The 13,622-nt window shown below is 43.6% G+C and overlaps 1 protein-coding gene across 2 annotated transcripts; it reads left to right on the forward strand.

Moving 5' to 3' along the window:
- The first annotated feature begins 2,360 nt into the window (after positions 1-2,360).
- Positions 2,361-6,577, forward strand: npas4l (neuronal PAS domain protein 4 like). 2 transcript variants are annotated; one of them, XM_024296493.2, is made up of 9 exons: positions 2,363-2,787; positions 3,276-3,439; positions 3,514-3,659; positions 3,731-3,830; positions 3,937-4,186; positions 4,262-4,371; positions 4,536-4,671; positions 4,739-5,895; positions 5,978-6,577. In XM_024296493.2, the coding sequence occupies exons 1-9, from the start codon at positions 2,474-2,476 to the stop codon at positions 6,004-6,006; spliced, it is 2,406 nt and encodes an 801-aa protein (XP_024152261.1). In that variant the 5' UTR covers positions 2,363-2,473; the 3' UTR covers positions 6,007-6,577. The 2 variants fall into 2 exon arrangements, with proteins under 2 accessions (XP_036071572.1, XP_024152261.1); XM_036215679.1 differs by having other exon boundaries at positions 2,361-2,787; positions 4,739-6,577.
- Positions 6,578-13,622: the final 7,045 nt, after the last annotated feature.

The following is a 13,622-nucleotide window of genomic DNA, read 5'->3' on the forward strand; positions in this document are numbered from 1 at the left end:
CGATCCCAGGGGCACTTGAGAATCAGACCAAGGATTTGTCCAAAGTGATTTGTTTTGTCTTGTCCGGCCATATCTGCACAGTTCACTCACCCACTCAAGTTCTAGTTCTCCTCTCCCGGCACAGAGGAGGCCACAGGCCAGAGGATTCGACAAAAGATGAGTTACAGGAGCACGAGCTCGTCCAGCTTAGACGTTCCAGCTGTTCGTCTATGGAAGCTGCAGGAGGAGAAAGTCCTAAACCCTGAAGAATCCGCGCTCATCTCGTGGTAGCCTTTGACCTGAGCAAAGTTTGGTTATATTTCAGTCGTGTTGCATGAAGCGTCATCTATTCATCTCCCAAAGACACTAATTCAGTGTGGAAGTTGGAGCTGCTGGAGGTCAGGGTTCATCATTCAAACCTTCCTTCCAGCAGGGCTGTGATTGGATGACTAATGTGCTCACAGATAGAGACAAACTCCCAAAGCTCACAGTCACAAATCAAACGATCTAACTGACAATCATTCTGCTGTGCAAACATAAAGCCGTGGTTCTTGTTTGTTTTTCATCTACCAGCAAATCGTCATCACTCTGCTCATCTGCAGTAGCTTTGTGTGAAGGCTGACATTCCCTCTGATCAGCTTCTGCTGATTCTTTCTCTTTAATGAACCGTATCTCTACGTTTGGTGCTGCCTGCTTTGCCTTAGACTCATTTACATCCACAAAAGTCCTTTTTTTGTTGTTTTTTGCTCCAGATTTAACAAAAACTTCAAGGAAAATCTTTTGATTGAACAAAAAAATAAATAAATAAATGAAGTTTAAAGTGAGATGGTGTTTGATGGTTATCTTTGAATCTAAAATCCTTTTTAGAATACTGTACACACATTAAAGATCAGACCTTCCGTGGATTCAAGTCTCCTCATTAGGAGCCCAGACTGTATGAAAGCTAAAAAAAATATGATCAAGTTCTGTCAGAGCAAAAAAAAATCCAACATAAGCAAAGTTTATGTTTGATTTTAGTAAGTTTATTTTATCATAAAGAAAAAAATACATTAACGTCTTGTTTTTGTTTTTCCAAAATAAAATACCAGGATCCCTGGATGAAATATTGAGCCTAAAGAGGATTATTTCTCCTTTATGCATAAAAAAAATAAAAAAAATATATGGGACATGAAACAAAAATCTACCTCAGTTCTTCACCAGCATTTTACTGTGCTTTAATTTCACCACCAAAATACATTTTTGTTGGCCTGGTTTAAGCAGAAACAAAATGTCTACATCAGCACACAACACACAATCAAACATTTCCTTTTGACATATACATGTATCAATTTCCTCAGGTTTCTCCCCTCGTCCGATCCTACAGTGACACTGACTGCAGTGCAGGAGATCAGACTGTGAGAGCATCCGTGTTTTCTGAGGTGCTGCTTCAAAAAGAAAAGAACTCTCTGATCCTCTGTCTTCTTTTATGCAACACTTCACGAAACATGAAAGCTTCCTTGAGTTCCTCATTTAGGACTCTTGGCATCTCCTAAAGCATGCATCCAAACATGAGGAATGCTGCAGACCGTCTGTGACCGTCCATCCTTTAAGGTTCAGACACAAGAACATTTAAGAGATTTTGACTCTTGAGTTGCTCTTAGCTCTCTGTCCTGTACAGCTTTTTCCAATCAATCACTTTATAGGGCACCTTTTATTTGGGGATGACAAAAAAAGAACATAAAATTTAGTTATAACAATAAAAAGTCTTAAACTCAATAAACTAAAAACTGCAACAATCAAAAGACAAACGTAAGATGGAAGATGGTGACGGTTTTAAACGTGTGTGAAATGATGAATAATTAAAATTCTAATAAAAAAGTGAGTTACCTAAATGTGAAAGTTCGAAAGATGAGTTTTTAATTTAAATGTAAAAGTCTTCACAGATGCAGAAGCTCAGATCTTCAGGTAAGATCTTTTGAGGATTGATTTGAGAATTGATGAGGATCACGGTTCTGTCGCCTTGAGTCTTGAGAACAAAACCTGAGGATCAGGGAGGATCTGTTTGGACTGAGAGGATCTGATACAGGAAGGTCCCAATTCAGGCCTTAAAAGTTGAAAAGATGAGTGAAAAGTGTGAGAATAAAGACTGAAACTGAGACAGAACTTTAAAATGCTCCTCTTTGACACATCCAAAGAGAAGATTCCAAATACAAACACCTGTATTTAGGAGTTCAGGAGTGTTAATTTTGCAGAGATGAAATGAAAAAGACAGGAATAAACTTCACGAAATCAGAAAATTGGTTCATATTTAAAATGCTTAAAGTGAAAGATAAATAAAAACTGTTGGAATTCATATTTTTGTGTGGAAAAGAGGATGTTTGTCCGTCAGTTTATGGAGGAATGATCATCTAAGAACAAGCATGAAAGCTGTGGCCTCTTTATTTATGTATTGTGAATCTAAAGCCGCTGGTTGGTTTGGACGCGCGTCACACAGAGTAACTGCCCTCCTGTCGGGATGTTGCCCCCATGGATGACCGCTGTCGGGTTTGGGGCTATAAAAGGAGGAGCGCGCGCGCTCTTCCTGCAGACCGGAGGAGGTGAAGGGAGGAGATGGATCTGCTGCGGGTCCTCTGAGGTCACGTGCTCACCTCCCAGCTTCATCAGTCTGACTGGAATCGGGCCTGTTTCCTTGGATGTGACGCGCGCGTTTTCCCCGCCAGGTTCCAGCATGACTCTGTGGTGCAGCTCGTGCAAGTGTCACGTCAGGGCCCCGTGCACGTCCCAGCACCTGCAGAGGGAGGAGCGGCGCGCAGCCTGCAGGAGGTTCAGGTCAGTGATGCTCCTGCTCTCTCTGCTCCTCCTGTGAGTCAGGGAAAAAATCTCCATAAATCAGAAACAGACTCTGTTTTTGTAAACATGTGATGACAGGATGAGGAGCTGATGAGAAGATCTCATTCTCACTTTGTGACGTGGGGTCCCCCACAGTCTGGACACCCTCTTTATAAGGCATTAAAGGCGGCATCAGAAGCCCCGCCTCTCTTTTTGTGTGTGTGACGCCCACGCTGAAGCCAGCAGCTATAAAAAGCCCAGTTTTCTGAGGATGGATCCAGACAGACACTGACCACACAGACGAGGTCTTCTGATGTTGGAACTCTAGCAGTCGTTTCCATAGAAACCGCTGCGTCAGTCCAGCCCAATTAAGTCCTCATTTTTTAATCTAAAGGAAGAAGATGGATCAGATTTCTGAAACCCAGCTTGGTTGTTGACTTGTCCGTGTTGACCTCACCTCTTACCTGAGTGACCATGGTCTCTCACAGATCCACCAAGGGAGCGTCCAAAGCCCGGCGAGACCACATCAATCATGAGATCAGGAATATGCGCGCTCTGCTCCCCATCTCCCAGGAGGACCAGGAACGTCTGTCCTACCTTCACTCCATGGCCGCCATCTGCACCTACATCCGGAAGTCGGTTCTCTTCCAGGGTAAGCTTTCACTTCTCAGTCATCCTCGTTTACTCTGGAGTCTCAGACTAAATGAGTCTGAATTGATGTTGCAGGGCTCCCCTCTGGAGGGGGGACACTCAGCTCTCTGCCGTGTGAGGCCTTTCTGGAGGCGCTGCACGGCTTCATCTTAGTCACGACCGCTGAAGGCCGGCTGGTGTACGTGTCGGAGAACGTGGACGAGCATCTCGGTTTCTCCATGGTGAGAGTTTTCATCAGATCCCAGCAGGTTGTGATGAAACTTCTTCTGATGTGAATGAACTCTTTTCCCAGCTTGACGTGCTGCAGGGAGACACAATATATGACATGGTGGAGCGCTCTGATGTGGATGCTGTTCAGGCACATCTGGATGTTGGAAGCAGCTCTTCATCAGGTAATTTGAAGGTTTTTGACATTCCTTTAAACATTTTCATAAACACTTAAATGTATTTGTGTCCACCTACTGTGAAAGAGTCTGAACATCCATCTGAACTCTGCAGAGAGAAGCTTCGTGTGCTGCATGCAGACCTCCAAGGCTTTTAAGGTGCAGCACGGCAGCTGCTCCTCCATGCTGGTCAGAGGGAGCTTCCAGCTCCTCCCTCGGTCCTCATCCGTTCCCGGCGGCGAGCTGCTCTTCGTTGCCCTCTGCACTCCCACGGTGAACCGTCTGAGCGGCGCGGCGTCTCAGACCTGCAGCAGCTTTAGCAGCACTCACAGGCTGGACATGAGCTTTGCTCAGCTGTCCCACAGGTACATCTACATGGTTATCTGACAGGAACAACACCCCTTTTGTTCTGTTATCTGACATTGTTTGTGCTTCTTTAGTGTCTTTTTCTTTCTGGGGCGCACAGCGGAGGAGATGAGGGGCCAGTCATGGTACAGCTTGGTGCATCCTGAGGATCTGTCTCCTGCAGCAAACTGTCACACAAAACTGAGTATGTTTCCTTACAGAAAAAAAAATGTTTTCTGGTGTTCAATTCTCAAATCATAAAACATTAAGTCAGGGATTTAGACATTTTATTCTCAACATTAAAGTTACAGTGATGATAATGATCTGATTCTGAAACCAGGTCATCAGTCTAACGTTCTTGTTTTCCAGTTGAGGCAGATGAAGGCTTCCAGGTGGAGATGGTGGTGAGGCTCCAGTGCTCAGACCTGTCCTGGACCTGGGTCTACATCCGAGCCAACCGGGACTCCAAGAACCAGCAAATCAGCTGCACTAACTTCATCGTCAGGTACCATGACGCTCTGGAGCAAACCAGACCTGCTGCTTTCACGATGACCTCACTGGGTTCTCTGTAGTCCAACAGAAGCAACATTCCTGCAGAAGAAAATCTGCTGCGATGCCTTCAAGTCGTCATCGGTGCCAAGTTCCTTTCATTTTACCCAAAATGCACCTGCTGGAGAAAGACACCAGAGGATGAAGAGGCAGAGCGCCACAGACGAGCGATGTGGGGAGCTGGATGCCGGAGGGAGATGGGAGTCGGAGCGGGACATCTACTGTGTCCTGTGCACCTCCTCCCTGGACAGCAGCTCTTCTGCTCCTCTGGCTGACAGCCCTGTTCTCTACAGCCCCGCCTCCTCCAGCTCCCCTCTGGAGCTGAGGGAGCTCCACCATGACCTCCTGATGGATGCTCATGAATGCACAGATCAGCTCTTGTCCTCTCCAGAAGGCTCCGCCTCCTGCTACTCCCACCTGGACTCACGGCTCAGCAGTCATCAGTCACCAACCGCCTCTGAAGCGGCATTTGAGCAGAGAGACCTGCCTGCTTTTGGAGAACACTCACCGCTCTCCTCCGTCTCATCCTCCGTTTATGGTTTCCAGGCGTGCACGTCCAACGCCCGGTTAGTTCCAGACTGCTTGTTCGTGTCTGACATGTGTGAGAGTCCACCAGAAAGTGTATCTCTGCATCCGCACGAGTTCGACCTCCTGGAGGATCCACAAGGGGGCAGTGTTGTCCAGATTCCCCACCAGGAGTTGACTTTTCCTAACAGTCTTCTTCCTCCACTCCAGCCTGTGGAGTCAGATCAGTATGATGAGAAGGAGCAGGCTGAGATCAGCGTTCTTGCTCAGCAGATCTCCTCTCTGGCCAGCACCTTCAGCCGGCACCAGACCCCCCCACAGAACGCCGCCACTCCGCTGTCTGCCTGCGACTGGCCCCCCAGCTGTCCTCCCCCCTCACTGCTGCTTCCCAGGTGTGAGCTGCTCAGTGATGACAGCCTCGTGGACAGCATCCTAAAAGGTCTCGACGTGGTTCCTCTGAAAAACGGCTGCCACAGCGCCGTTTCCAGACACCCGCCCTGCTCACTGAGCCGGTCCGCTGAGCCGGAGGCCATGAGGGTTCCTGCAGAGCAGCTCCCCTCAGGGGGATCTGCCAAGGACCATTTGGGTTTTCCCCATAGCCAAAACACTGGGTTGCATCAACTCAACCACTGTTTGCAGAGCCGCTTCCATCAAGGTAACGTCTCCCAGCAAATCCTCCATGTTTACAAAAATGTTCTCATTTCACCACAAATGTTTGTGTTTCTGTCTCCCACCAGGTGGACTTGCAGGAGAAACCTTGTACTGAAATAAGTCTGTGACTTACTGTGCTGCCACTTGTATGACATATTGTCAGGAGAGGTCCCCTATGCTGCATTATAGATGGAGATTAAGACAGAGGAAGTGTAGACAGATTCCTTGTTCTTTCTACGCGTTTGCTGACATCAAAACGGTGATATGAAGGTATATTTTTGTGTTAAAGATTTTGAGCACTTTATCAAAGTTATACTGAAAAAATATGATAAATTTGATAAACTTTGACACATGGATCATTCCTAAAAAAGTATTTCTGGTGCCTGAAAGATTTTTATTTTGCTACTATAATTTGCTGATCTAGTATTTTAGTCATTAAGGTGAGTCAGCAAAAAGACACAGAAATGATTGTATAAATATCTACCTCAGTACATTTATGCCCGAATTTAATTCAATATTTTATTTATTTGAACACATTTGATATTTCTGACTTTGTTTGTGTTATAACGGTGCAACATATGATGCTATTCCATTTATTCATTGGTACGAGAACACTGTGTATGAATGTTCACTCTGATTGGATCATTCGTTTTTTTTATTGTAAATAATCAATAAAGTTAGTCTTGAGATACATTTTTTAGAAGTTTGTGTTTTTTATTCTGCAAGAATCCTGCACATCACAGTTTAATTTATTCTGTACTAAAAACATTTTTTTTCAAACATTTTCTTCAACAAACTTGAGTCTGAGTCAGCCTGATGTGATTTAAACACAAATCTTTTACAGTCAAACATCTGGTGTGAATAAAACTGCACCTTTATGCTCCTTTCTTCCTTCTTTTAACCTCCTGTTTGGGAAACATCTGCCTCTCCAGCATGAAAAGCTCCAGATTTTTTTGAGTCCATTTGCCTTCTGTTTGGTGCTGGGGGAGCTTATCAGGGACGCCTGCTGTGGTTGTAAACCGGCGAGAGGGATGGGAGCGAACCAGAAACAATAAAAACCGCAGGTCATAAAAACAAAACAACAACCTGAACACTCTGGAGGAAATCACTCTCCCCGAGTTCATCCCTCATAATGACACTTTTAACATCACATTAATAGCTTGAGCTGTCAGAGGTGGGAAATATTGACTGGTGCAGCTTTAAAATGCCCCATGAAGCCATGAGAGTTAAAGATTTTTAATGTGTGAGCTTCTCTGTCTACTAAAGTTTTTGCAGATTACAGGATCAAACCGATAAGTGAGATGAAGCTGCACACGGTGGAATCCATTATGAGTTGGCCAGACATGCAGAATCAATGGATGAATGAATATTTAGATAAGTGAGCTAAATGAGAGCTGAGAAGACCGATGGATCTGAAATGCAGAGTTGCACCAAACACTTGCATGAATATGGAACAAAAAACCTCATAAGCAGCACCACAGATTTGCTGCAGGCGCAGTTTGTGCAATGCAGAGCCTCGTGCTGCAAATGTGCAAGAGAAAAAAACGGCCACTAGATGGAGCTAAAGCTCCAACAGGAGAAGCTGGAATGCTGCAAGCTGGCAGTCAAACAAGCTTGATGAAAAGTGTGCATTAATGCAAATAAATAAATAAATAAAATGCAACAAAGGACATCATCAGGTGTTTGGGTAGCTGTCCAGATGTCTTCAGTTATCCATGGAGACCTCATTAAGATCCTGTTGAAGGTGCAGTGAAGATCCTCACAAATGTGTCCTTCAGTCCACCTGCAGTATTAAAAAAACACTTTCTCCTCTATTCCTATTAAAATACAATTAATTAGTCTCTTTCAAAGATGAAAGGTATATTTTTTAGATATAAGAAAACAAATTAGATTCATATTTTGAGAGCTGTGTTGGGCGTACAGCCCTGTCAAAGTGAGGAAAGAGACACGCAGGTAAGAGCTGTCATCCGCCTCACTCCAGTGGCTCCCAAAGAGCTTTCTCAGGTGGCTGAAGGACGCCTGCTTGTGGGAATAATGTCTGTTGAACAGAGCAGTTTGGGGATGAGATTCTTTTCAAAGCCTCGCCTCCCACAAGCAGCTCCTTTCTCTCCGCCTCACAAATGATTACCTCATTTGCTTGCAAAGAAAACCTCTCCACGCTGAAACTCTGACAGATTTTTGCACCGCCGGGTCTCAGGTGGTGCTGCTGCTGCGTCTTCGTTTATTTATCAGCTCTTTATTGTTGCTGGAGCCTGGCCTGAGGCTTTAGCTGGGAGCTTATCTTCTGGTATGTGTTTATTGGGAAACAGATGAAGACGTGGAAAAGCCATCCAGCTGAGGATGTGATTCCACTACTTTGGCAGACGGAAGCTGATAGCCGGCAAGGTCACTGGGAGGCGTCGCACACTGTCATAAGCAGACCTGAGCTGGCATTGTTTGTAAAGCCAAGCCGGTCGGTTCATTCTCCCCCGCTCCATGAGATAATCCCGCACAGTAAGTAACGTCTTATCTCCCCGTCTCAGTGTAGAAAATAGCCCTCCGTTGTTTGGCTTGTCTCACATTTCCATGTTGGCCCATTTTTCAAAGGAGGCGCATCACCTGACCGGTTTTGGTGAAGTCAGCACGCTCCGGCGCAGAAAGTGGGGTAAAGAAAAAGACCTAAAATAGACTGCAGCTTATTCCTCCAGGAGCCCTCCTGCTCCTCCACATCTCTGATTCAGCACCGTCGCCAAAAGTCAACACATCCTGTTGATATGCACTGCAGAAGGGCCATCGAACCAATGAGTGGAACGGGAACGGCGTCCTAACTGTGGAGCCTTCTGGTAATTGGATGCAGGATTTCTTTTCTCCATTTCTCTCTATAGGTTTTCCTCACAGGAGTCCCACTGAGGCGGGCCCCGCTCCGCTTTGTGTGCAAAGTACGTGCTGTTGTGATTCGCCACAATGCGGTTTCATGGCTTTAACCTCTTTTTGTGCAAAACCAACAGCTCTGGTTCCAGTCATACAAAATAAATGTGTTTATTAAGTGGCATATGTTTACCCTCCAGCGTTTAGAATTGATGTTCTGTGCTGCTGCATGAAGAACAACGCCAACCCTCCTCTAGATACCGTTTGATTTTTCCAGCCGCAGTTGTTCACAAAGCGATATTTGAAGTCCTGAAAGTGGGACTGATTGCTTCACTTTCCCAAATATGCGCTGCGCATATTGCAGATGTATATAGGGCACGCCTCATTAACATGTTTATCACTCTATTTCTGCACAACCCCAGGGGTCAACACAAATAAACAAGAGGGGATGTTTCTCATGCAGGGAAATGAAAGTAACTTAATTATGTCAGAAGTAATTATGGCTTTAAAACAGGTGAATTCATTCATCAATATTTATAAATGAGCCGAGGACCGGGATGCTTATTTCTGGCAAAAAAAGAGGGATGTTGATGAAAGTTTTTAATCAAACACACTCGATGCGTTAAATGCAGCCTTTTCTTTCATTTAAATAGAGGAACGTATCTAAACTTTAAGTGAAAACATAGAAAATAAAGTGTCATGGTCACATCACACAAAAAGACAAACCTTGTGCTGTGCACAAGAGTTTGTTTAAAAAGTTGTACTTCAGTGAGAAAATGAATGATGTTGTTAAGTCTCAAGATGTATAAAAAAAAACTGCAGTAAAGAACTTCTTGTCCATTTTGATTGTTATCACATTAAGTTATTAAATTCATTTAAAAATACTTTTAACATACTTTATTTCTCTGAAACGTTAAAGACATTACTTTCCAGTAAGGATAGAAATATTGATACCAGGTATAGTAAAGATACCCATACATCACCAATTTTCATATAAATTTTTCTATTAAAGTATCTTAATAAATTAACAAATCTTTACAACTTCCTTAGTTTCTCAATGAAAAACATCCATCCATCCATTTTCTTGTCCGCTTCTTCCCTGCTGGGGTCGCGGGGCGCCGGAGCCTATCCCGGCTACTGAGGGGCGAAGGCGGGGTATACCCAAGACAGGTCGCCAGTCTGTCGCAGGGCCTCAGTCACACACTCATTCATTCTCACATTCACACCGAGGGACAATTTAGAGTCACCAATTAACCTATGAAGCATGTTTTTGGACGGTGGGAGGAAGCCGGAGTCCCCGGTGAAAACCCACGCATGCACGGGGAGAACATGCAAACTCCACACAGAAAGGTCCCAGCCGGGATTCGAACCGGGGCCTTCTCGCTGTGAGGCAAGAGCGCTAACCACTGCGCCACCGTGCAGCCCTCAATGAAAAAACAATTTTAACCCAATAGGAACGAACCTTTGACCGTATCAGAAACCCTGGCCGAGTGAATATGATAGAGAATGATTTATTTCTACCTCCAACCAAATGAAGTCAATCCAGTCACCATTTTTGCACAACATGGATGACGCCATGTTGGAGCCAGACATCAGTTATCATTGTTTCCAATGGTGACGGTTCTCACCAATCAGGAGTGTGCTTGTTGTAAAACCACACCTCTACGGCTTGAAATCTGTCAAACATTTGGACTTGGGGGCCAACAGGCTCCACCTACTTTTATCAAAGCCTCTGATTGGTCAGTTTTATGAGTTGAATAACTTGAACTACGGAAGAAATTAATAAAAAAAATAGGATTGTCAAGAACAGGATAAATAATGGTTATTCTGACAAACACGTTGACTGAGTAATGACTGTAAGTTTCTCTATTGGAGCCAACTGGTACTTCCTGTTTGGAATGCCAGGGGGAAGCGGCCACTTGTTCCACTTCTCGTATACAGTCAATGCAACAAGCAGGTGTGAAGTGAAGCATTTTGTTTGTGGAAGTATTACTGCAGGAAATTAACAGTTTGAAAACCAGAAGTACTTGGAGCGTGAAAAGGTATTGATACATCTTTGAATTAATTATTGATTTTACATTACAGGTTTCCCGGCACAAATGTGAACTATTCAGTCATATCCCTGCTTTTAATGGCACTTCTTTGATTTTCTGCTTCAATACGTTTTCTCAATGGTTTTTGGTAAAATATTTAATTCCAGGATGTTGGGATGACCAACAGCAGTCTAAATAAAACTCCAGGTTTCCATACAAACAGTCTAAACAAATCATTTTATGAGTTGATATAAGTTATTGATCCTTCACAGATTCTTGATGATCATATTGCTTTAAAAAAGCTGTCATGGTGATAAAGATCCCTCTAGTTTCTTACATGGAGTTTGTTTCTTTTCCTAGGTAAGTTCAACTAAACAGGAGCACTTGGTTTCTCTTTTAGAATTATGCTGTCAAGAATTGGTGAAACAGACCCACCAAAGCCAGCTTAGAAGACCAAAGATGCCGAACACTGACTGATCATTTCAGCTCTGACTGAGAATAAAAAATCTCCTTTGATTTTGTCGTCTTTCATACGCTGCAGAACAATATTAGGCCTGACACGATCAATTTGGAGGCCATGCCAGGATTCTTTAAATTCTTGACATTCTAAAACTTTCATTTAAAGCAAAATGCAAACTCCACAAAAGGTGAAGTCGTCTTTTTTTATTTGCCTCCATTCATGCATGCAGACAATTCAAAGAGCTTTGCAGAGACGCTAAAGCTTTTGCAGTGACCCGGACCATCTAATGAAAATGAAATACATGAAAGCAAATAGATAAAAACAAAAAGGCGTTGAATAAAACTGCAAAAGTGCATCATTTTTAACAAAAATAAAAAAGGTATGGACGTAAAACAAAATTAGGGTCACAAATATTACAGCAAAAAAAAAATTATATTTCTACAAAGAGAATCAATGTAATTTATTTTTTCTGGTTCTGCAAAACGTTGAATAATTCTACAAGAGAGGTAAATATATTTTAAGATTAAGTTTGATTTATGGTCTTAACTCAAAGTAAATCTGTTCTTTAATGGACATCAGCTTATTGCAGTGTTTCATGATCTTCGTGTGTCACCTTAAACTGACATGAGTGTTCAGCTCTATGCAGACGATGTGCTTCACTCAGGGTGGAGATGCAGGAGAGAGCATCGACCATCACATCACTGACCTCAGTTCAAAAAAGACTGATACAAGCCTGATCTGACTGATTTTATTTTCCCTTTCACATGGAGATCTAGTTACAGTACAAATTTGAAACAGAAGTCTCATTGTGTCACTTGTCATCTGTCATTGGGAAGCTGGAAATCTGTTTTTGTTTCTTCCACCTTTGAGGCAAATAAAAAAATACATCTGGGATAGGACCAAAAATGCAGGAGACCAAATTCTGTAGCAGGGACTACAACCTGATTAATTTAACTTGGAACGTGACTAAAAGATCAAACAGAAAGAAATCAAAAACAAACAGAGGACCTGGAAAGCATGAAAACACAAAGGAAATTCAACACAAACAAACAGCCGAGTGAAAAAGTAGAACAGGTGTACAGTGACAGGAGAGGGGGAGGGGGGCATGACTGAAACATGACCAATGAGAATTCAACCAGAAAGTCAAGACTTCTCACAACATATGATTCATAAAACATTACGGATTCTCTGGTTCAGTCCATGTGTTCCTTTGTTCTTTACTTTTTACCTTTGGATGCAAAAAGGTGGAAAAAAGCTCAACGTTTTACTCTGTCATTTTCATGTTTTTGCCAGACTTGGGTGTTAAGGGATAAACTATTGACTGTAGAAACAATGTACAGCTCAACATCCCCCCCCTCGTGTTCCATAGGAAGTAAGATTTTTTTTAAATTAAGTTATTCAAGTTATAAACTGGGGCTGCACGGTGGCACAGTGGTTAGCGCTCTTGCCTCACAGCGAGAAGGCCCCGGTTCGACTCCCGGCTGGGACCTTTCTGTGTGGAGTTTGCATGTTCTCCCCGTGCATGCGTGGGTTTTCACCGGGGACTCCGGCTTCCTCCCACCGTCCAAAAACATGCTTCGTAGGTTAATTGGAGACTCTAAATTGCCCCTAGGTGTGAATGTGAGAGTGAATGTGTGTGTGATTGAGGCCCTGCGACAGACTGGCGACCTGTCCAGGGTGTACCCCGCCTTCGCCCTTCAGTAGCCGGGATAGGCTCCGGCACCCCCGCGACCCCGAAAGGGAAGAAGCGGTCAAGAAGATGGATGGATGGAAGTTATAAACTGACCAATCAGATGCCTCAGTAAAAGCATCTGGTACCCACTGGCCCGCCTCCAACATTTGATTGACAGCTTCTCCTCAGCCCCCTTTTAGTGGAAGGGGTGTGGACTACGAACAAGCTCACTCATGATTGGCGTCTGTAGTTCCTCTAAAAAACGTGACTCCCTCAATCACTGTTGGCGGGTTTCAAAATGGCGGCGGACGCATCAAGAAGCCACGGTGATGGATTTGGTGTGTTTTTGCCGAGCTGGGGGTAAGGCATTTATTTTCTATGGGCAACGTCGACATCTCACTCTGTCCATTATTCTCTACTGTCTATGGGATGAACTGGTTATTGAATCCCTTTTTCACTTGGAGTTTGACAGTCTGAGTAATAACTATCAATCTGCAACCAATATAGAAAAATATTATTAAGATTGAGACATGGTGGATTTATTTCACTTTAAAGTAAAAACAACTAAGTGCCATCACAGCATATAACACACATGTGATGGCGGCAAATAATGATCAACCATTGTTACAGTCTAATGTTTGGAAACACTTTAAATTTTGCAAAGTCTTGTCCATACAGTGTGGTTGAATGTTTTAATAATGTTCCGTTTGTATTATTTT

Source organism: Oryzias melastigma, linkage group LG15, assembly GCF_002922805.2.
Source record: "Oryzias melastigma strain HK-1 linkage group LG15, ASM292280v2, whole genome shotgun sequence".
Classification (NCBI taxonomy): Eukaryota; Metazoa; Chordata; class Actinopteri; order Beloniformes; family Adrianichthyidae; genus Oryzias; species Oryzias melastigma.

What these genes read in the sequence shown, in the direction of transcription:
- npas4l (XM_036215679.1), top strand. Translation starts at nt 2,474, where the DNA reads ATGTTGCCCCCATGGATGACCGCTGTCGGGTTTGGGGCTATAAAAGGA. An exon ending in GAAGTCGGTTCTCTTCCAGG is followed by an intron (nt 3,440 to 3,513) that starts GTAAGCTTTCAC and finishes TTGATGTTGCAG; the next exon opens with GGCTCCCCTCTGGAGGGGGG. An exon ending in TTTGCTCAGCTGTCCCACAG is followed by an intron (nt 4,187 to 4,261) that starts GTACATCTACAT and finishes GTGCTTCTTTAG; the next exon opens with TGTCTTTTTCTTTCTGGGGC.